General features: G+C 42.9%; 1 protein-coding gene across 2 annotated transcripts in view; it reads left to right on the top strand.

Moving 5' to 3' along the window:
• Positions 1 to 6,978: 6,978 nt before the first annotated feature.
• The window catches only part of SLC39A8 (solute carrier family 39 member 8), a 68,433-nt gene continuing 51,113 nt past the window's right edge, over positions 6,979 to 24,298 (top strand). Inside the window, exons 1-2 of one of the 2 annotated variants that reach the window (XM_081144432.1) lie at positions 6,979 to 7,041; positions 7,433 to 7,902. In XM_081144432.1, coding sequence (XP_081000558.1) covers positions 7,615 to 7,902 — 288 coding nt within the window. In that variant the 5' untranslated portion in view covers positions 6,979 to 7,041; positions 7,433 to 7,614. Of the gene's footprint in view, positions 7,042 to 7,257; positions 7,903 to 24,298 lie in introns of those variants that run through there. The other variant, XM_081144433.1, reaches the window with a different exon arrangement.

The raw sequence follows: 24,298 nt of genomic DNA, 5'->3' as shown, positions 1-24,298 counted from the left end.
TTCCATGTTAGACATATAAAATTTTCAGCCCTGGCCGGTGTGGCTCAGTTGGCTGGGCGTCTTCCAGTGCATTGAAATGTTGCTGGTTTGATGCCCGGTCAAGGCACATGCCCAGGGTTTTGGGCTCGATCCGCAGTAGGGGTCCAGCAGGAGGCAGCAGGAGTCGCTCTCACGTGGATGTTTCTCTCTCTCCCTTTTCCTTCCTCTCTCTCTAAAAACATCAATGAAAAAATAAAAAAAGAACTTTTTCTAAAAATTTTAAGAATATGTTAAAAAAACATACGGAATTATGAAACACAGAAAGCATGTTGAGGTCATGCTGGGTGAGCTGAGCTGAATGGGAGCAAAAAACCTGGGGATACGGGGTTCATTAGGAAAGAGCTAACGAGAAAGGAAGAAAAAGTCCCAAGAAGAACATGGGCTAATATAGTTTCCAGTTTCATTTACTCAATCCAATTAAAGTCACATGCTATTACTCTCAAAACTGACTGGTTATTATTTTGGGTGGTATAATGGAAAGAGGCAGATCTGGGCCAATGTTCCAGTCTAAACGAGCACTTTTACCATTGCACTTAACTCCCCTGCGCTTTCCTTTCCTTACTCAAAGATGACTAGATTAGACTCGATGATATCTTTGGTTCTCTCCATTTCTGATCAGTGCTTTAATTTCCTGGAAAACAACCTCAAGAATGTTGTTCGGCATAAAGTGGTCTTTGTTCTGGGGTATTCTTGGTCTTTCTTATCCATTTCTCAATGGCAGTTCCCTAGGCCGATTACACAGGTCACATTACCCTATCATTTTAGCTTATAATACTGTCATTCTGTTTTCCAGGTTATAAAGAGTTTTCACACACCTTATCACATCTGATTTTCAGTGATCCAGTGACGTAGATTGAGCAGATTTTACTTTAATCCCCATTTTATAGATTAGGAATTAAGTTCCGCGTGGATTTTCATTAATCTGATTCCTACCCACATTGTCTGTGGCATTGATGGCTGAATAGGCATATGTAACGTGGGTAAATCACCACCTTGCTCTTTGAGAATTTTATGTGTGGTTTGTAATAATAAGGAACAAATATTATTTGATATCTGCAATACAGGAAAAAAGAAGTTTAAATTCACCAAGGAGATTTTTACTGAAGATGACCATAAAGAATCTTCTGGAGCATTACTAGATAAAGACATTTTTGACCCGGTGGAAGTTTGAGATTTTTTCTGATTCTGCCAGGTCCTGCCTTTCTGCTCCAGGCTCTACAGTTCTAATAACCCTCTTGTAGTTCTCGCTCTTTCAGGACTCCCAGGGTTTTTTTATTTTGCATTTCTTGATCCTGGAATGTGTTTCTAATTCCTGTCTTTCTGTCAAACTTCTAGTTACCCTTCAAGCTCAAGGGTTACCTGCTCTGTCAATTATTTGCTCAGCATCTTCTGCAGACATAGGTGCTCCTAATCTCTCTCATTGCAACCTTTAAAATCTTCATCATAGCAACCATCTCACCTCTGTCTAACCTCAACTAGAAGCTTCTTAGTGGTGGAAGAGAATTCATCTTTTTACGCTAGTATCCCCAGACAGCATGGATTGCGATCCAGAGGTTAAAAATATGTAGTGAAAGAGTAAGTTAATTTCACTGAATATTATCAAGCTGGGATTTTAGCAAAATTTTATTTTTGATTCCTACGTAATTTGTTGCCAAAATTTCACCTTTATTTATACTCAAGGTTTTATTTTTAAAATGTTGAAGCAGTTACACACTTACAGAAAAGATGCACAGTACAAAGACCTTTCCTCGGAACCATCTGAGCAGAAGTCACTGCTTTGATGCCCCATTATCTTGGAATATTTTAACATGTATTCCCTTTATTCTTTGACCACTTCCTTGCTCTCAGGCATAAGAGTTTCCAGGTTCATCTTGTTCTTTGTCTGCCCAGACCTGGGGTCAACCTTTTTTTAGGGAGCCCTGGTTCTTAGTGGAGAATAGCTTTGAGAAGCCAAGCTCAGGGCCCTACGTATGCTCATTGTTGTTAGGGTGTCACTGTTCCTAGGCCATTTACAACTATATCTATTTTTATCAGTTTATATATAGAAAACCATGAATTTATACTGATATCTCTGATTCCAACCTAAGACCATGAGTTCACTCTAGTTTTCTAGTTTTCTCCCTCTCCATGTTTGCAACAACCTCCCCAGACAGTGAAAAAACTGACCACTATTATCTATAATATATTTATTTATTCAACGCATCCCCTGTGTATAACATGTCTTCTAGTTTTGATGTCATCTCCTCCTGCCCTGATTCCCCCCTTCTCCTCCTTGGCTTCTGGTATTCTATTATTTTGCACCCAAATGTCAACACATGGGGAGGATTCCACGTGCATAAAGCAAGTCTCACACACCAGCTGGGTGTCCTACGACTGAACTCAGTTCTGACACTACCTGTCTGGAGGTAGCATCAGATCCCAGTTACAGGGCTCAGTCCCACAGGAAAGACTGCCTCTCCCTTCAAACTGGTCACAGTCCAGGCTGTTACTTCTGTGTCTGACTGATTGGCTATAGATGGGAGGTTCCAATGACTCACAGAATGAAGAGAAAAACTTTACTTGCTAGATTCTTGGTTTATTATAAAAGGATATAACTGAGGAACAGCCAGATGGAAGAGATGCCTAAGGCAAGGTATGGGGAAAGGGCCTGGGGCTCCCACCGTTTCTCTGCGGGCTCTCCATGGGTCTCCGAGCTTCTCCTTTGGGTTTTTATGGAGGCTTTGTTACATAGGCATGGTTGATGAAATCATTTGCCATTGGCTAATAAGTTACCCTCCAACCCCTCTTTTGTTCCTGAGGCCAGGGTGGAGGGGTGGGGGCGAGAAAGTGGGACTAAAATTTCCAACCTTCTAATTACTTGGTTGGTTTTCCTGGCAGCCAGTTCTGGTCCTCCGGTGGGTCCAAAAGTCACCTTATTAACATAACAAGAGACACCTTTTAACCCTCTTTTTTCACTCTGGACATTCCAAGGGTTTTAGCTGTGTGCCAGAAACGGAATGAAAACCAAATGTGTATTTCCTATTTAAATCACACTGTCACACTCCATGTCAGACGCCTTCCTCACTGCAGGCTCTGGTACCTTGCAGGGTCTCCCTCCTCACCCTTGTCCATCTCTGACATCCTGCACAGGGCCACCGCCCAACAGGGGTGCCTTCCTCACCCATCCCGGCTCCCGCTCCCCACACCCGGCTGCCTGTCTTCATCGCAGGCTCGTGGGCGCCCTCCAGACTTCGTCCACATCAAGGCCAGTGCTTTTCATGGGCTCCCTCCTCCAGCGTGGGCTCTCACAGACCATGTGGAAAGCCGTGTTCCCTTGTCACACTTGGGTGCTGACATTCTGTGCTGGGCTGCACGCACACACTCTTACCTCATTAGGGATGCAGGGGTGATTTTCCATATTCGCTCCCACAATCGGGACATCTTTGTCACCTGCTTGGGCTCTAACTGCCCAGGCTGTTTCTCCCTTACTTGGATACCCTTCTTCCCTGGTTCAGATTCCAACACCCCTCATTGGGCCACTATGACGCCCTCTGCACAGATACATTTACTCTGCTATGTCCCACCTAATGGCTTTTGGACTGGAAGGGAGAAAAAGAGAAAGGAAGGGAAAGGAGGTAAGGGACATGCCGTCTCTTAGATTTCCCTATTAGTCCTTTCACAGGCATTGAATACATGAGAAAGTTCAAGTGGCCAATTTGCTCCTCAGTTGCAATGGTAAAAAAAGGTTTGGACGGAGAAACATCTGAAGCTATTGGAAAAAGTCGATACTTTGACTTTAAATGCCCTTTCCATTGGAGAACTGAACTTTCATTTCTCTTCTGGGTGCTTTATGTTTGGTTCTGATAGATTGCTACCAAATTAGACATTTAGAAATAAAAAAGCTGGGATGTATGTTTGTTCTCACCCAGTTTTCTTCTTTCGTAGATAGGAAATTGCATTCTGGTTAGGTCAAACAACTTTCCCAGGTCACATTGACAGAGAAGGTATCTTTCAACATCCCGGTCAGTGTTCTTGTCATTATTATCATTTAAAACTATGTGATCTTTAAGATGAATTTCTGAGAAAAAGTGTAGCCTACACATTTATACCTTATATTTTAAGTGGGAAGTCCTTTTCTTCAGTAATGATATTGCTAATAGAATGCCAGTTTTGGGCCCTACAACATTATCTGAGTAGTACTTTGGTGATCATATTTCATTAGAGTGGAATATCTAGAAATTAGCCTTACCTAGTTTGGTAGTTATGAACAACAGTAATTTAGCAGTTAATGTGGATGAAAAAAGGGTTCTGGGGAAGATCATAAATTCCTAACTGGGCAGGTTGGTGGGTAGTCATGTACCCAGGCCTATAATTTCTTTAGTAAAAGGCTTACTTGCCTTAAGCAAGACCTGTCCATTGTTTCTGTGTATCTCGGTTAACACACCTTTGAGATGCTTCTTTTTCTAGACTCCTCCTTCTAAAGAGTGACACCCCTCAAGTGTGTGTATAATCTTAACTAGCCTGGAATCTCATCCTCACCTTGCTTTCTCTCACCTCCAGGTAATCTTCCTTAACATTCCCTCCTTAATTTAAAATGCATAAAAGAAATTGTAAACTGTTACTTTCCAAACAACTGATATCTTGCTTCCTGGGAATTGTTAGTTTTGGCTCTAATAAATTATTATAAAAAATATTTATTGTTTGGACATTTCTTACGTCGACATTAGTAGTTAAAGTTTTGAAAACTCCCTCTTAATTGCATGCTTACCTTGTGTTAACTATTTGATAAGGTTTCCAAGTAGGCTGATTACTATCTATTTTCCTGTTTATTGTCCTGTGAGGTTGGTGGGTTGGCAAAATGTTCGTACACAAACAGTACATAGACGCAAATGGCTGATAAATAAAATTTTATTTTTAGAAATCCATGATATAAAATTTGTATTATTTAAAATCCACTTACATTTGTGGAAAATCCAACACATTATCAATGTTGGTGCTCAAGCTGGGAACTGAACAACTTGTTGGATGTAGATGAAACATCTCGAGTTTTCATTAATCTCCAAGAATCACCTTGAGTCACTTAGGTCAAAAGAAAAAATAAGCAACAAGCTATATTTAATAATACAGTAAAAAATTAGTTTTTCGACTATCAATAAGCAGTTTACTATGTAGTTATATAAGATCAATTTTTGTAGGCAAACTATAATTACATAAATAAATATCAAACCCTCCTTACTGAGAAACATAAAGAATACTGTGTGCTGTCATAATCTAATTTTCATTTCTATTGTTCAGGTTTCACAAATCCTTTTTTGGATGCTTCTGGTTCCACACAACAGGCACTGAAAGGTGTATTTTTTCATGTCAAAGCCCCTCCTACCCTTATTCTTGCTTTGAGAAAGTGATTTGTCTTTGCTCAGGTGATGCTGAACATTTTCTTAGGGCTCTGCCTCCAGCATCGCGTTGCTGAAGAAGTTTTGCCCTCACCAGTTTGCTCAGCAAACATCTGATTTTCTGGCTTGATTCTGGAAAACAACATTTTGAAATTCTGAATTAAAGCTAAGGAGATTTTATTGCTGAAGGCCTTCTCAGAGTTCTTAATATGCTACGTGTGCTTTGAGCATCACTAAGTGAGCAATACAATGGGCCAATTTCCAAACTGGGGTTGTTTTTTTTACAATTAAGTTGAAAACTAACCTTTAAAAATTATTTTTATTTTTCAGTTACAGTTTACATTCAAGATTATTTTGTATTAGTTTTAGGCGTACAGAATAGTGGTTAGACAATCCTATACTCTCCAAAGCGGTCCCCCCAATATTTCAAGTACCCACCTGGCACCATACATACTTATGACAATATTTCCAATAAAAACCTTGAGGACTCCTATCAGCTGTGTGATTGAAGAGCTTAATGATGACATGAACTCACTTCTGGCCCTTGAGTGAAATAATTGCCCCTTTTGCACCAATGCAATTCTGTAAATTAACAAACGTACACATCTTATCATTGGAAGGGCACATCTCAAGATCATGTTGCTGTCCTCCCTCCGAGGCAGGACTCCTTCCACCGCCTGCCCCGGGGCCTGAGTCACTTTCAGTCGGGGACACCGCTCCCTCCCAAAGCAGCCGCGCCCGGCCCCCTGCAGGCACCTTCCCGGCGCCTGGGCCCTGTCCCTGCCCCTCAGCCCTCCGGTCCGGGTCCGCAGGCAGCGAAGCCCTCCCCGGGGCAGCCCCTCGGTCGGGCCCACCCGGACCCTGGGGACCCTGCTCTTGCTCCGGCTTCTCGCCGGGTCTCCGTCTCCAGGGTTCTGCCGGCCCCCGGGTGGGAGATGAGCTTCTGCCCCCTCCAGCGCTTCGCCCCTACCTTTGCGGACATGTGCTTGCTTTAGGAGGCTGTGAATTTAACCCCGAAAGGCAAGAACACATCCCATTCTTACTGTTCTTAGCCGTGCAGCCGGCGGCTGCGGTTTCGCTTTACTTCGGGACAGTTATACCCACCAGCCCGACCTTTGTCCCCAAACGCCGCATCCAGCTTGGCACGGACTTGTGGGTCTCATACCTAAGCGCGCCTTTCTGGAGGAGCCCTCGTGTGAACAAACACGCGTTTTAATCTGCGGATATCCCGTGCGGCGTCAGGAAGGGCCCGGGCCGCGCCGCCCGCGCCGCCACCGGCGGCAGGTTTCGCTTCCTTTCCCTCCTCTGTGAAGATAAAAAGCGATCCCTGCCCCTGTCTTCGCCAGCAGTGCGAGGGGCCCAGGCGCCATTCCAGGAAGCCGGCTTCGTCAAGGTGACAAAGAGGCGACGAGCCGGCCGAGGGACACCGAGCCGAGGTGTCATTAAGGTAACCTGGGGGGGGGCGGCGCTCGGGGCCGGGCGGCCGGCGGCGCCGCGCCCCCGCGTGGACGCGCGCGGCAGTGCAGGCTGCGGGGAGAGTCCCCACGTGCTGCAGAGGCGGGGACGGGTCATCCTCCTCTTATCTGAAAGGGTGCGGGGCGGGACGGAAACAAACAGGCAGACGCGCGAGGTGAGAGGTTAGCGGGCTAACCTCGGCCTCCCCACCAGCTGGCCCGGAGCGGGGACTGGGAGAGGGAGGGTCCCGCGCAGACCCCAGGGCGCCCGAGGGGGCCGCCGCGCCGCTCTTCCCGTCGGAGTTCGCTCTGAGCGACTTCGGCCGAAAGACAGGAAGGGGGGGGGTCCCCCCGAGAGCGCGGTTTGAGTTCTTCTTAGGCACCGGCGCTGGCTTGGGGCTTTATATCCGGGAGGAGCCGGAGCCACCACCACGCTGTCAGCAAACCCGGGCCGTCTGCAGACCTGGCTCCCGGCCCGGCCGCGCGTCCGAGGGCTCCGGCCGCGCGGCGCTCCCGGGGCCGGCCGGTGGCCTTTATCTCTGTCCCTCTTTGTCCCCTTTATCTCAGGCTCTCCAGGAGGACCCGGGCCTGCTCCGCCCACCGCTCCCCACCGCGCGCGGCACCGCCACTTCAATGCCCCGCAGGCCGCCCGCGGCTGCTCTTCCGAAGGCTGCGGAGGACGAGGGGCGCCCGGTGCGCGCGCTGACTCGCACCCGCGCCCACGCCTAACCGCGCGCGCCTGGGCACCGATGCCGGGGCGCCCGGCGCGACCCGCTGCGCTCCAGCCCGCCTCGGGCCCGCGGGCGGCGGCGCCTTCCCGGATGGCCCCGGGCCGCGCCGTGGCGGGGCTCCTGCTGCTGGCGGCGGGCCTCGGGGGCGCGGCGGCGGGCCCCGCGCTCGCCTTCAGCGAGGACGTGCTGAGCGTGTTCGGCGCCAACCGGAGCCTGTCGGCCGCGCAGCTGGCGCGCCTGCTGCGGGAGCTGGGGGCCGGCGGCGCGGAGGGCGGCCCGCGGCCGGCGCAGCTGCACTTCAACCAGGTAGGGCGCGTGGGAAAGGGCGGGAGAGAGCGTGTCCTGACGTTTCTGCACGCAGGAGGCGGGGGCGGGGGCGCTGCTGGCCCCCAGACCCGGCTCCCTGGCGGGGGTTGCGGGGCTGAGCCGGCCAGAAATTGCAGCTGATGAGCTGGGACTGTGAGATTTTGTAGAAAAGTTTACCAAGTGGTTTAAGGCGGGAGAGCACCTGACGAGGATGCTTCTCCAGGGAGGACGGGCTTGCTTCAACTCGCCCGGCGCTGGCTCCCAGCCGCCCGCTGGGGGCCAGCTGCCCGCCTGTCGCGCGGTCCCGCCTGTCCTGCGGGCGTCGCACGAGGCCTGTGAACCTGAAGGGGCTTATCGCCCAGGGAGCCGTTAAGGTGGTGCCCGTTAGTAAATTTCAAAACGGATGACATTCTAGACGGTTACCTATTGACATAACACAGGTTCGATGATTATTTCTTAAAATTGTGAAGCAGGCAAAGTGCACTGCTTTCTGCACCCTCCCCAGACTCCTCCCCACTTTTCAAAAGTGCTAACTCAAGTGCCTTGATTTTTTCCTGCCCCCCTTCAGCCCTTGCTGGGGAGAGAACGGATGAACAGTATTATGCAGTCTTTTTCATATTGCTCCTCACTTGGGGCCCATGTTAGTTAGTGCTACAAAGACTGTTTGCGGTCCAAGATGTGTGGGAAACGCTGCGCACTATTACCCCACTCTTGAAAACGGAGCGTTTCCTAAGGTGTCTGACCTTAGATTACAGTCAGGGAAACTTGAATCACATGAACTCCTTGCTACGGACAGGATAGCTAGGCGGGCATTCTTTTTGTTTGCAATATCCCACCTCGATTAAAACACACGGTACTCAAGAAGAAGAGCTTTGTGACGCCGGGGGTGTCGGCGGGGGACCCCCCTTTGAACTAGAAGGGTTCTGTGGTTCACTAACGGGTGTTCCTTAATAAACTATAGTTCTGGCTCTGTCAGGGTTTGATTAAACATTTGATTTCATGTCTAAGACATATGTTAGCAAAACTGAAATTCCCACATATTTTATTAATATTTGGAAAAGTAAACAAAGCAAACAACTTCTTAAGTATGTTCCATCTAGTTGTAGTCTCTCGGAGCGGGGAAACAGCTGAGCTGACTAAGGTATTTCTAGGTGGGGGTAGGAGTGGTCACATGCTTGGGGAGAAGCTTGGGAACTTGCAGCTGCGTATCTGTGGCCCACACATTGTTTTGACTTAAATCATCTCCTTATCTCGAAGTGTCTGGATGTGTTGATGAATTATGAAGAGACAAAGGACGTCTGAACCGCCTCTTGGCAAAGACTGGAAAATATGTCTAAATTATTTTAAAAAATTGGTTTAGTGTATTAGCAATAGGATTCCCAGTTTGCAAGTAAGTAGGGTGCCTCATGTTGACACTTTGTTTCTCATTCTCACATTTGCATATCTACCCTCATTATGGCCTTTGTGGGCATCAAAAAGAGACGGGAAGAAGCCCATAATTACTTTGGAAACAAAGGGAAGCCAAGGAAAATTTATCACTTAATCAGGCCTAACAAATAACAGTTTGATGTTCTAAAAAGTCCTGATGAAAACAACAATCATCAAACAAAATGATGACAAGCCAAAAAGATTCCAGAAGAATCTATTAATTTGTCGGCATTTATAACTGCTCCAGCAGGAAACTATCCAATTTGGAGCAAAATTTAGGGCCCTTAATACCTGCATACCTTGAAGAATGCAACTTGAGTCTTCTCACCTGTAACAAAGTAGAATAAATAATGTATGGGACTATTGTGAGAAGCTTGATTTTCTGACTTTGAAAGAGGCCGAGAAAACAGAACTTATTTCTATTTTATTGAATCTTCTATGGGATCTATTTGCAGATGACATTTTCCTTTGGACGAGGGCTGTGATATTTCGTAGTTGAGCTTACCTCAGGTCATAGACTACTGTACTCTGGAGGTTTGCTAGACAATTTGGGAGGTTTTCTAATATTTTTTCAGTATTCCTAAGTACTGTTAAGTTAACTTGTTGCTTTGGGAGACTAAAGTGACTGAAGTTCAAACTGGTGACAATAGAACTACTTAGTTTTTATTGTTTTGCTTCATGGATACTGAGATCAGGTAAAAGAGGTGACGGACACTGTGAGAGGAGGGAGCTCTTCAGTTCATTGGGTCTGGGAGGTGACCAGTTATGAGTCTGATCTGTGTCAGGGGGTTCCTGGAATACACAGAGAAGTCCCAACTGAGTGCATGCTTTGGGTGATTAATTTAGGGGGGTTGAAGATGGCCCCAGAGCTTGTTTATTCAGATGTTCCTTTCTCATTCTCCAAATGTTCTTTTCATCTTCTCTTCCAAACACCTCACCTCCAAGGTCTTGTTGTTGACACCGATTAAACAGGTTGATAAAAAAGAAGACTTCCATTCTCCAAATTATCACACTAAAGTGATTCAAATAAATCAGTCTCCCAGGGAGGGTTATTGGGGTGCTGGAGAAGTGGGACTGGGTGTGGTAGGTGGGCCTCTGAGGCAACCTTTGTTTCACTCCATCACTCAACCTCACACTTGGCTTCACTCTCTCAGCTCTCTTTTTTCTTTTGATATGCAATCTGCGGCATTTCTCCTGCATCATTTTTTCTTTTTCACGTTCCTATCACCTGCTTGCCTGAACATTGTTTGTAAAAACCTCTTTCAATTCATTTTCCACCTTCCTAAAGCAATATGTGGAGTATGCCTCTCTCCTTGGAAGACTCCTCTGCTTGTGAGTCCGAGTTTTAAGCCTGGCACTCAAGGCCCTGCACCTCAAGGTTGACCCTGAGAAGTCAATGTACCTCTGCAGACCCAGCACTCACTAAACAAAGCTATTCACTTTTCTGTGGATTCACCTTATATTTTGCTCAACCACTTCCTGCACCCTTCCTGTTTCCAACTGGAATGTCCTTCTTTTCCTTGAATTGCCCTATCGAAATCCTACATTTTTAATGGCCCAGTTACCCTTTGCCGCTACTCCTCCATAAAACCTTTCCAGAGTATCACAGCCGGCACTGATCTGCTGTTTTCTCTCTTTTTGAATAACTGAAATGTTTTTATTATGCTAATGACACAACCATTCATGTGTTCAACAAACGTTTTAAATGACTACTGTACTCTAATTAGAGTGGTCATTTTAAAGTACAAATCTCACCATATCACTCATCTTAGTAAAACGATTAAATTCCTTCAAGATAAAACTTCAAACACTTTAATGGGGCTTAAGCCCTTTCATGACCTGGTCCCTGTATGTTTCTCAAGCCTTGTCCTTTGCCACTACGTGCAGTGTTAATGGACTGCCTGCTGTTCCTGGCTTTTCATACACACCTGCTTATGCTTCAGGTATCAGTTTAGACATTACTTTTCTGAGAAGCCTTTCCTGGTCTGCTCAAGGGTTTAGAAGGAGCCCCTTTATGTGATTCTATATGAACTAATGTCTATGCAGTTCTAACATATTATATGTTCCAATTATATTATAATGTGTAAATAATTTAGTATATATTACAATTTTCTGTTTATATGGCTACAGCCTTCCAACTTCCTTACCTCTGCCAATGATTTTAAACAAATGGAAGGGAATGACCTAACTTTTCTGTCAAGTGGCTAGTGTAGTGCCTGGTACATAACATGTTTTCATTATGTGTTTTTTGAAGGAAGGAGTGAAGGTTGCTTAATATGAATAAGATAATTTGGGCCCTCGAATGACTTCTCAGTTTACTGGGGGAGGTATGACTTATGCACACACAACTATAATGCACGATAGGGTAATACGTCTGATTAGAGAATTACAAATGAAAGTGGAATGGGATCAGACTTGCATTTTCAGAAAATTCACCTGCATGGGAGTGTGGGAAGTGTTGGAGTGGGTCAGGATGGGCACTAAGGAGGACACTGCAGTGGTCTGCATGAGATGTAATGACTGCTTGAACCTGGAGACAGTCAGTAGGTAGCATAAAGGCTCTGCCTTTTTCTGGAAGAGTAGGCATGGCTGAAGAAGAGTAGGCATGGCTGAAGAGTAGGCATGGCTGAAGAGTAGGCATGGCTGAAGAGTAGGCATGGCTGAAGAGTAGGCAAAAGAGCCCCAAGATAAATATTTTCTGCTGCAGTCTTTTGCCGGCTGTGGTCATTTAACTATCGTTAGATCTTTTTCTTCATTAGCTTCTAGCCTGATGACTCCAGGGGAGAGGCAGTGAGGTAACTCTTGGTTTATTTCAATGGATGGCCAGACTAATGGTATGTAGCAAACAGAAAGTGTGTATATGATTCCACAGACATTGTATGCATAGCTCGCTGTCACCTACTGTACTTTTAGCTGGGGCGGGGTCATGATGGATTAGATGAGGGACGTTATGAGAAGCACTGACCATGGACAGAGCAGAGAAAGAACATCTGCTCTTTTTAGTCTTTATGTTCTGAGAAATGGTTGGGGTAAATCTTCTAGGAATGCCTTCCCGACTTCTTGTTCAGATGAGAAACTGGAAGGGTGAGACAGGAAGGTGGGATGGAGGGCGAGGTTGCACTTGGGTCCTGGTTATTTTTTCTTCAAGACAATGGACCTGTTCTGTCTGATCTGTTATATCACTCTCATTTAGGTTGACTGTGTACAGTGCAATCATTGTTTCCAAGAGGTTTTGGGAAAATGAGGGATATACATCATTTGACTATGATATTGTCCGATGGTAGAGCAAAGGTGTAATGGCCACTGTAAGGAGAAGGCATCTTCAGACCAAAAAACGAAGCAAGCAACTCGGTAGAATATAACAGAATTTCCTCAAGGTCAGTTTACTTAGGGAAAGATTGGGTTAGAGCAGAAAAGACAACTGTGCAGTCTACGCAGATTATTCTTTGCTAACAGACCCCTGCTACAATACTTTTTTAGTATAACTCAGGTACTAATGATTGACAAGACAAAGGGACAAAGAATGCCTTAGCGCCAGGGGCCGTACCTCCTGGTGGTCTTATGATAGATAATTGCTTATAATCGATACTGTTACCAGTTTGATACTTATTACAGTTGTCATGCCATCCCAGTTGTTATGAACAAATGTAGTTTATGGCTACATTTTAAAGAACACAGAACACCATCAACTAGAAAGCTTTGATATACATGCTAATGATAGTGAGGTTGGTCAAAGGTCATAGCATGCAATTTAAAAATGAAATAAAATCCGGGACCCAGAGATGGAGTTGGTTTTGTTCCAATCTACATCGATACAGATGTCAGGAGCACAGTTTGCCTCCATGTCAGGACCTGTGGGAAAACATCCTTCCTTCTTTCCACATCTAACTCCCAAGCTTGGACTGTCACCCACTACCTAGGAGTCACATGAACTTTTGTACACAACATAAATAATTATAGCAAGGAATTATTGGTCTTTTTCTCTGTGACATAACTTTTCAGAAGTTTATTTGTATTATCATATTACATACAACAATCTTATAATAAACATACCGTTATTATCTTTCTTTTACACATGAGAAAAATGAGGTGCCGAGAGGTTCAGTAACTTGACCAATGTCACACAGAAAGTGGTAGAACCTCAGGCAATCCTAAACATGCGCTGTAGTGGGTTTTTGAATTATAGGCTAGGGAATTACACTCTGTAGCCAGGACAACCACTATCTCAGATTTTGAACTGTGGGTTGAAGTTACTAATCATCCACCGCTCATCCAGCTCCACTGCTTAGTCGCATGAAGAGAACAGTGCTGACTACAGAAACGACACTGGTGATGATGGGTCCTTGTGCTCAGACAGCTTGTATTTTGATTAAGAAATAAGAATGGAAACTTGAGAAAAGTATGCCAGGCAAAACTGCTGTAGTTAAGCGATCACTGAAACATATTGTAAGACATATCACAAGGCCATATGTGACTAATTGTTCAATGGATACTGTTGAGAGCAGGTGCTGCTAGTTTAAAAGGGTAAAGGATCCTTTTGGGAAATGCCTCATGGAAGAGTTACAAATCAGCCAGTTCTCCTTTTAGAGAATTCTGCTTATCTGGTTTGGTTTTTAATATATTCATTGATTGAACATCTGCCTGTACCAGATGTATTTCTACTATTAATCACAAAATGGACTTTCCTGTGTGTTCCATTCAACACTCTTTTATAGAATGAAATTTTCACTTATTCTTTCTTATATGATGATTTTTTTTTTTTTCAGAGAAAATATTTTGGCAACAATAGTTTTCCTAATTCTGAGTTTCTAAAGATTTCCTGGAGGAAAGCATGTTAATCCGGGTGTTCTTTTATTTATGGAGAGACTTCAAATATGGGAGAAACACCTATGTCTAGTATTAAAACATTCAGTCCTGTTTTCACTCATATTCTAGAAGGATTTTGCCAATGAATCTGCTCTTTCTTCTGGCAGTGTAGAGAGGAAATCCTCCTTTATCATGCCTGGGAAGAACTGCATCACTGACGGTGTAGCACTAGAGAAAATGACCTGTGCATGGGCCACAAGGGGATGAGTTGTAGCAGTGAGGGAAGAGTAGGTGCGCAGAGTACTCTAAGGGATTCCTAATTCACTGTATGCTGCTAGGTGTGCGTCTGAGCTCTTTCACACACTTACTGTAAGGAGAGAGGTAAACTTTTCTCCTTAACTGGATTAGGTCTTTATTTCCCTCTAGGATGTTCAAAGTAGAGTAGCTGGGTGGGAAACCCCATATTCCTGTTTCCTGGAGACACTCATTTTGGGAGATGGTGAGGGGCTGAGGCTTCATTTTCCCATCCTAAAACCCATTACTCTTTAATGATTATTGTAGTTTTAGATGCTGGTTTTTTTTCTTGAAATTTAATGTACATTTGAATCCCCAGTGTTATCAATTTCTTATCAATGATGATAGGAGTTGGGGGAGAAAAATAGGAATATAAATAGGAATAGAAAATAAAGCCTGAAGTTGAGAAGGACTGACAGTCCTCAGCGGAAAGAAAAGCAGCCCCATAACGAAGGCAGTTTAATGTCATTGGTAATAAGAGTTTGTGAGTTACTTGTATGCAAAGTGGCATTTCCTCAAGGAACTGTCCATATTACTAAGTGCAAACAGTTAATATTAGGATCGTTTACAATGCAATTTTTTTTTTTTTTTAAATGTTACTAAACTCTAGACAACCTCAGAAACTTTGTAGTTTTCAGAGAGTTTTCCCATTTCAAACCCCAGATAATGGTAGATTCCTGTTTGTAATTGAAACCAATTAATTTATTCTCAAACTACTCCCAATTTTCTGTTTCTGGAGCCAAATGGGTTCATTGAGTCTTAAAATTTATTTCATCATGAAATGAAACTATCATTGAATTACCTTTGTGATGATGGGATTTGGGAGCATAGAACATCTTCAGAATGGAGCCTCGTTGAATTGGTTTCTGTCTCCTTCCAAAGCTCCTCTGTTGTTTTTCTTGGCCTGAAGTTTAAGGGGAACAAAAACAAAAATCTGTGAATCCAGATCAAAGGCGTTAACCTGAAAAGTAATATTATGCCTTCCAAGTCCAAATATTTAATATCTTGACTTCTTCCTAACTAACTGAATAGTTAGAGAAAAACAACACAAAACAACAACACAGTGAGCATTGATAAGGCCCCTAAGGGTTTAGTTTTATGAACCTAATTAAAAAATAAACCAGAGTTAGCAATTTATTTGGTGAACTTCTTAGATCTCTAACTGTAGTAGAGAATAGTTCTGGAGTCAAAGAGACCTGGGAGTTGAAATTCCAGTTCTTTCACTTACAGCTGAGGGGTCACAGGCAAGTGACAACCTCCTTAATCCTTAATTTTTACATCTGTGAATTGAAAAAAATGAACCTTACTTATAGGATGGTTGTTTGAACTAAAAAATGAGAACAATAATAACATTTACTATATTTTAGGCACTTATATATTTAGTGCATTACATATGGTAACTCAAACAGATAATTTTTTTCATTACCTGAATTAATTCAAGTAATAAATAATCAATAAAAAAAGACAACACATATAAAATACTTAGCTTCATGCCTGGCTCAAGTTACATACTCAGTGCATCATTATTATTACAATACTGTGCTCCTTGATATAGCTATACCGGCCTTAACAAAATTGTCTAAGGGTTGAGCACTTTAGGGTCAGTCAACTTATAGAGGACAGCATTGCTATAAAAACATAGCTAAGGTTAAGAAAATGAAAAGTTCAGTGAGAGCTATGTCAGTCCAGTGACTTTGTTTTCAGTGTTAGTTTCCATGACAACTCTCACCTTGAGAAAGGCTTTTATGGTTTTCCTCTACTTCCCTTTCATCAAACAATAGTAATGAATTTTTGAAAATGTAAACCTTAGATATGGAGACTAATGAAATAATTTGAATATTTCAATATGTGTTGAAATTATGAACATTCTCTTTCCTCCAACAGGACTTCTGAAACTGTATTTAGGAATTGGTTATGTTTTTGTCCAAATTTATATCACTACTGAAATGTGAAAGGCTGAGAGTCCATATTATACTTCCAGAAATTGATATCATTATGGTTTTAAATTTAGATTTACATCAGGACCTCTGTATAGGTTTTGCAAGCTGAAAGAATCCAGGGCATCCCACGTTCAGCTGACCTTGTTAGTTGGTAAAGCAGATAAGAGAACAGGAGTCACTTTGGCCTCACTGGGAGAAGTGAGATGTTTCTCTTCAGGGACAGTGGAAGAGAAACATGTCAGATGAAAGGGGACGGTAAAACCAATATGCTACTTTGGAGTCGGGTAATGGATCAATATGTATATTGAACACATGTGCTAGAAAACACACAGACCCGTTTGTTAATGGATGCATGTAACTGATGCCAGGCAATTGAGTCTGTATATCAAATCATCCTGAGCTCCAGTTTTCTTTAGAAGCAGGTATCTCAGAATCTAGGTATATTCTACACCTACACATATTAATGAGAACAGCTAGACACTGGCTTTGTTTCTAATCTTGAGATGAATGCCATTTAAGTAAGTGTCCTAGGTAGGGCCTTCACGCTAGCAGAGGAAGCTGGTCCTGTCCTAACAGGAATAATTGCTAATGGTTATGGTGCACTGATCATGGGCCAGGCATTGTGCTCGCTGCTTTCTCATGCACCGCCCCATGAACCCGTCTAACCCCACAGGGTACATACTCCATGTATTCCCACGGGGAAACCCAGTCTTAGCTCGGTCACATACGTCATGCAAAATCATAGCTCGGAAGCAGCAGAGTGACTAGTCCACTCCAGAGTGATGGGACTTCAAAACCTATGCTCTTTTTGAGAAAGCAGGCCCTGAGTCTGGAGCCTTGACCCAAAATAAATGAACAGACAAAATAGAAACAAACTCATAGATACAGAGAAAAGACTAATGGTTGCCAGAGGGGAGGGAAATTGGAGGGTTGGGTGAAAAAGATGAAAGGATTAAGAAATACATATTGGTAGTTATGAAATAGTCATTGGGATAGAAAGTACAGCATAGGGAATATAGTAAATAATATTGCAGTAACTATATATGGTGTCAGATGGGTACTGGAAATATAGGGGGGACCACTTTGTAAAGTATGTGATTGTTTAATGACTATGCTGTACACCTGAAAGTAATACAAAATAATATTGAATGTAAGCTGTATGTGAAAAAAAAATAAAAAAAGTAAAAAGTAAAGAAAACAAAACAAAACCTATACTCTTTCCACTGTTGCTCCTCATGCTGAGGACTATAATCCCACCGAGGAGCTGGTTTGTTTTCCAAAAGCCAAATGCCTCCTGTTGTTGTTCGGGTGCCTGCATGTGAAGGCAGAACTGATGCCAGTTTCTTGAAGCCACTGAGAACTGGACTATCATTTAAAGCAGGAAGGTGTTTTCTGTTGCTATTCCTCTTGTTCCAATAAAATAAGAAAAAGATTATCATTATTATTTTCCTTGCTGAAGCTGTCTCTGCAACAGTCAAGGCTAGCTCTAAAACCTGGTATTATTTTTCTGCCTTACAATGCTCTTTCCTGATTATTGACTTTTGACACTCAAAACAGTATTGTGAGAGAATTAGGACATACCAGTTTCTCTAGAAACTGAGGCAGAAATAAGTCATTTGGCAAGAGTCACCAAGTGCCCCCATTTGTCAGGGAGAGCGGGGGTTCCAATTTTGAATCCTCAGTCCTTCTCCAATGGGCTGGTTTCAGGCAAGAGGCTGTGTTAGTGGGGCCCCCATGCTATGAATCTGCTGAATATCTCATGGTCTGTGTGCCCCACTTCCTGTATGTAACTGACGGTGGATATTTATGAATTCCTATTTGATCTCCTTACCTTCCAGTCACTCCTGAACATGTTATGGGGTGGCTCTGTTTCCAAGACTTTCTTGAAATTACCCGACAGGATGTCACCTCAAACCTTCTCAGTGCTAAATGCAATGGGTGTTTCTCAGCCCTTACCTCTCTGTTAATTTTGATGGTGTTGAACACAGCCTACTTGAAACACACCCCTTTCTTGCCTGTAACTGTGCCTACCTCATTTTTCTTACCTCTCTGGCTGCCGCTTCTCAATTTCACTGTCCTTTGCTCATTTAAATATTGGTGTTTCTTAGGGTTCTATCTTGAGCCCACTTTCTTTTAATTTTACACACTTTCTCTGTAGCACCCCAGTCACTCTTGTGCCTGCAGTTACTACCTCTCTGTAGATGTTTTCTAAATAGTTTGGCTTGGTTCAGATTTCTCTCATGTGGTTCAGCTTTACACATACTATTGCCCATTGATGTCTAATTTTCTCCCTTCCCCAATTCTATATGTCTAAACCTGCCCTAAATGGAACTCATCAACTCCATGCTTTCTCCATCAAAACCATCTGGTAAGCCTGCCTGATGCTTTGTTAAAGGTTCAGGAAGATATAAAAAGGAATATGTCTATCCTCTCTAGATGTTCATGATCTTACTAAAGAGCTATGCATTTTTAGGAACAGATGATAATTCATGAAAGCACACAATAAGTCTAAACAAATAAATACTATTGGTGTAGGAGTCTGGAGAGGAAGGGGTGAACATAGCAGTGGGAAACAGAAGAGATGTGGGCCCATGTAGGGCAGATAGGAGTTGGACTTTGAGAGGAGGCATATCTTTGAGAGAACTCTAGGTGGGGGTAACAGGCCATGCAAAGTCACAATGACTGTAAAATACAGGACTCACTGGATCTGTTTGGTTAAGATAGAGAGATCGAGTATGCTTTGGAGGATGGTAAAGGGAATGGAAGACTGAAAACAGATAATTGAGTTTCTTTAGTGTTAGGACTTTACAGTCTTGGCAAAAAGAAAGTTGTGTGTGTGTGTGTGTGTGGGGGGGGGGAGATGTGGAGTGTAAGTAGAAGAGTGACAATGGCAGAGTTGCTGTAGAAACAATCTTGTGGGCCTGTAGGCTAAACTGGATGAGATGTGTATTCAATAAGATTGATTAGAAGCACCTGACTCGTCAGTTAGGTGGTATATAAAGGCCCTTTTGTATTTATTCTTATCTGTTAGACCAAACCTTTGGGATTCAGAACACTTTTGTACTGAAAATTATTGAGGACTCCAAACAGCGTTAGTATATGATTTATATCTATTGATATTTGCAATTATAGAAATCAATGTTGAAAACATTTAAAAATATTTATTTATTAAAAATAACATTAATAAACTCATACCATGTTAACTTTTAAAAAATGAAAAATAACTATTTTCCATGACAAAATAATTAGAATGGCATTGTTTTACATTTTTGCAAATCTCTAATATCTGGCTTAGTAGAAAACAGAGTCTCATATATGCTTCTGCATTCATTCTATTGCAACATATGTCATATAGCCTCTGGAAAAATCCATTGTTTACTCATGAAAGAATGAGAGTGAAAAAGGAAAGTGCAGTCTTAGTAATATTACAAAAACAATTTTGATCTTGATAATTCTCTAGCAGGGTCCTGATAACCCACAGGGGTCCCTGGACCACACTTTGAGAACCACTGTGCTAAAAGATTATTACATAGTTGGGCCTGTGATGACAAGGCTATTCCTTATATGCAAAGATGAGATGGCTTTGAAGGATGAGCTCACTGCTTGTGGCATCCACCCCAGCCCTGAGTTGAAGAGGCATGACTTCCACACCTTATCCCAGAGGCACTGAGTGGGAAGTCCTTGGTGAGTGGCAAGGCATAAAGGCCTTTGGTCTTGGCAGCAAGCAGGAGAAGGCCTGTGGGGCTGCCTCCCAGGTGATAAACAGTAGGGTGGCCCTTACCACCTGGAGGTGGGTCAGGAATCAGGAATCCAGGCTGTCTGTGCTCTGACACCAGGCGGTGCTGTGAGGGGTGGGAGGGCCTTGAGAAACTGACTGTGGAATGGAATGAGGCTGAAAACTTGTCAATGGCTCTGGTAAAGTCAGAAAACTTTGTAAACATCTTTTAAAAAGTAGTAATAGCTTTTAAAATTTTGTTTTCTTTAGTAAAATGAAAAAATAATTCCAACTTGTCTTAAGTGTGTTTGGAGGAACCAGGATAAGAGATTTAACCTTCCCTCCCCCATGATTTAACTTTGTTTTTCTAATTGAAACAAGGAAACATGTTATGTCTAAAACTTTGGCAAATACAGAGGAGCAGAAAGGAAAAAGTAAAAATCACCCATAATTTCATCTCCCAGGGATAAACACCGTTAACATTTTGAAGCATGTATCTCTAGATTTTATTTAACCTTATTTATAGTAGTGGTATCATTCAATACTTGTTGTTTCGTAATAATTCTTTTCCCCTTAACAATGTATCATAAAACATGGCTTCTTTCTCTTTTAAATAATATATCTAGGACAGGCAGTTTTTGTCTCCTCTTGAGGACGAGTTTTGAGAGTGAATGTGAGCGTGCACGTGTGTGTGTGTGCGTGTGTGTGTGGATGTGTGTTCCTGCATGTGTGCACCGTGGGTAAGAATGCGTCGGCACCCCAGTGGCTTCAGTAAGCAGTGTCAGAAACATGAAGGAAAAACAGAAAAATGCAGCTCTGAAAACAGAGTTGGGATCACTTGATTAAGCGGGAAAAAGTTCAGGAGAAGTTTGGTAATGGGCAATCCAGTGCGTAGAGGTGAGGAGCACGATCCAGGAGGCCGGGCGGGGCACGCTGCTGTTTGGCATCAGCAAGCCCCCAGGTGGAGCCCTCAGCCACTCCTGCTTTGAGCCGCCTTTGTCAGGGCCCAGCAGGGATTCCAGCGCCAGTGTGAAGTGTTTACATCGCCAGTTTCCAGACATTGTTTCACTCACCTTTGAAGGGATAAATTAATGGGACGACTCACTTATTTCAGGGTCAGAAGTGGCCTCCCAATTGTTAAACTCAAACTACCCTTTTAAAGTTTAAGTTGTTCTCTTGTGAACTGTGGCCAGTTTCATATCTGAAACACTCTGACGTGTCCTTACTTCACTTTTTGCACTTCTTTTGCTTTTTCACCGTTTTATTTAGGTTACTACTATGAACTTAAACTCGTTTTGCAATTGATTTTGAAACACTTTCAAGGCAAGTGAGGGGATTCGTTCATTCATTCACTCATTCTTTCCTTTAACAAGTATTTACTGAGTTAGTGTGTGCCAGGCACCTGGTATTATTAGTGTCAGTGTCAGTAAATTCTAAGGTAGAGATGACCTCCAGGACGCCAGAGGTTTCTTCCCCATTAAATAATTATTTTGGATTTTTACCTTTTCTTCCTTTTAATACTTTCTTAACAATCTATGGCCAGTCATACTGGTCTCATAGTTGTATGGTTCTGTGACAGTAGCTCAGGTGAATGAATCAACAAGCTGGCTTTTCTGCTTGAGCTGCAAAATTACGGGGTTTAAAACAATAATAGGGAAGCACAGCATTCAAGGTGGCACACACCCAGACAGTGTAGGTCTGATGATCCTGTTACAAGGTACTTCACGGCAGTGTCAGCAGCCTTGGGCATGCGGCAGAGGGTGTTGTGCCAGGCTGTGCCAGGCTGCTTGAATGTGGTTATTGTGTCTGTTCAATATTTCGGTTTGAGTGATGGACAGAAAGGCTGATTGGAGGGCAAAGAATCACGATCATCTTGCATTTCTTTAATTCTCACCACGGTGAGAAAACTCGGCTGATGTTTGAATTGTTTGAATTGGCTGATGTTTGATTGTTTTTGAAGTTTCTCTTTGGGTGGGATGCCAAGTATGGTTTAAGAGTCATTTAATTGTGTGACTCAGTTCACTCTCATGGGCAACAAATACATTCCTTGCCAGGTCTAACTGGTTCTCTCTTTCACGATCTGTGTTCTTCTCACCGTTCAGCCCACCAAAGTCTAGGAGGACAGCAGCAAGAGTATTGACTTCGGAGTCCGATGACATAAGAGGACCCTGATTTGAATTCTGCCTTTGATATATATAACCTTGAACAATTTATCTTTCTAAGACATGATTTCTTCATCCCAGATTTTTCCTGAAATCTACTTTAGTAGTTGATGTGGGGATTAAAGGAGATTATATATGTTAAGCCTATAGCTTTTATATGTTTCCCAAAACTCTTATAATAACTATTGTTTCTAAAATTCATTTGTCAACTAATCATATACTTACTTGCATTTCTGATTTCTGCCTTAGGTTTTTGTGGTTCATGTCTTATTTCTCTAGCCATCAGAAGCACTGAACTAACATTTTAGACTCAGCACACGTATCTTTTCCTCCAGGAACCTTCCCTGACCTCTTCCCCCTTCCCTCTCAGTACGTTGCACGTATCTTTATTATTTTACTTATTGCATTGTATTATAGTTATTTGTTTTGTATCTTTGTGTTTTACCTACTAACTGGTGAGCTTATTGAAGATGGAACCATATCTTAGTCTCAGCACCTACCAGAATACCTATCCCAGAGAAGATGTGAGCAGATGAATGATGTGTTTGATGAATGAATAAATGAACGAGAGTGAGAGAGGAGTGGAACTGGCTCACATGACAGCAAAATAGATGAAGACTTTGGGTGGATTCTTTTTTCAAAGAACCAGAGGCCCGTCATTCACCTGGGGTATGGTGAAGGATGGCAGATTCCAGAAGGTAGTTGTAGTTCTTGCTGAAAAACAATAGCTGTGACCGAGTAGGGTAGAGAAGTCAGTAAAGAAAACAATAAGCTGTTTTGCATACTAACTAACATCTGTAAACCTCCTTTTGCCCCACCCTGTGTGTGCTTCCCCAAAGTTCCTCTCTTCTTTCTATACTCTCTCCTGATGGTAGCCGCCACTCCCACTCAGCTATTATACACTTACAGAAGAGAGCCAAGTCCATCTGATTTATTTTTGCCACAATTATTTAGATCTCTTGATGAAAGGTCTTATTTGTTTGTCTTTGTACTATAGGAGTCCCCACCTTGTCTGCAGTGTCAGTTACCCATGGGCTACTGTGGTCCAAAAATATTAAATAGAAAAGTCCAGAAATAAACAACTTACAAGTTTTGGATTGTGTACCATTTTGAGTAGCATGGTGAAATCTTCCACCACCCCGCTCTGTACTGCCAGGGAAATGAATCGTCCCTTTTGTGGGGGCTAAAGAAATACTTTTACTCCCACCTTCGAAGTTCGTCTAGCTGGGCTAATAATTCAAACAACATACAGCAGATTAACAGGAGAAAATACATTTTTAATATGTACGCATAGGGAATTCACAGAAGCATAAAATTGCTAAGACAGTGAGGAAAAATTGAGGATATATGTCATTTTGGACAAAGAGAAAAGGGGGAACTAGATCTTAGATTTTGAAAGTGAGAATGGTTGATTCACAGGTAATTGAGGAAGAACAAATCCCTGCCAGGCATCCCAGAAACGCTGGGACAGGAGCTGATCCAGCCGCCAGGATCAGGCCCTTACCTGAAGCCCTCCCATGTGCCATACTCAATTCAAGTTAAGCTAAGGCGAACATGCTAAGATTTTCTTCCAGAAGCAGGCCTTTCTATCTGAATCTCTTTGGCAGGAAAAGGGGAGTGTCAAAGGTTCTTGCTGAGTCTTTTGTTTCTTAATAACCAGCTTAAAATCAATGTACCAAAAGGCACAGTTTTTGGGGGTGGCAAAACTTTCATTTCCTTCACTTTGTCCAGCATATCTATGCTGTATATGCTCCCTGCCCGTTACTTACTTAGTAGCCTTCTGCATTGTCAGACTAGCTGTCATGATATCAAAGTGCCTGTGTTCAAGTAACTTCTATTTTACTTAATGCCCCCAAAGTACAGGAATAGTGATATTGGCAGTTCAGATATGCCGAGAGAAGCCTCTAAGGGCTTCATTTAAATGAAAAGGTAAAAAGTTTTGACTTAAGGGGAAAAAAATCTTTGTGTGCTGAGGTTGCTAAAATCTGTTGTAAGAATGAATCTTCTATCTATAAAATTATGAAGAAGAAAAAAGAAATTTGAGCTAGTTT

This window comes from Miniopterus schreibersii (assembly GCF_964146895.1).
Source record: "Miniopterus schreibersii genome assembly, chromosome: 1".
In the NCBI taxonomy this organism is placed as follows: domain Eukaryota; kingdom Metazoa; phylum Chordata; class Mammalia; order Chiroptera; family Miniopteridae; genus Miniopterus; species Miniopterus schreibersii.
The sequence above is the reverse complement of the archived record's forward strand: the minus strand, read 5'-3'. Positions and strand labels throughout refer to the sequence as shown.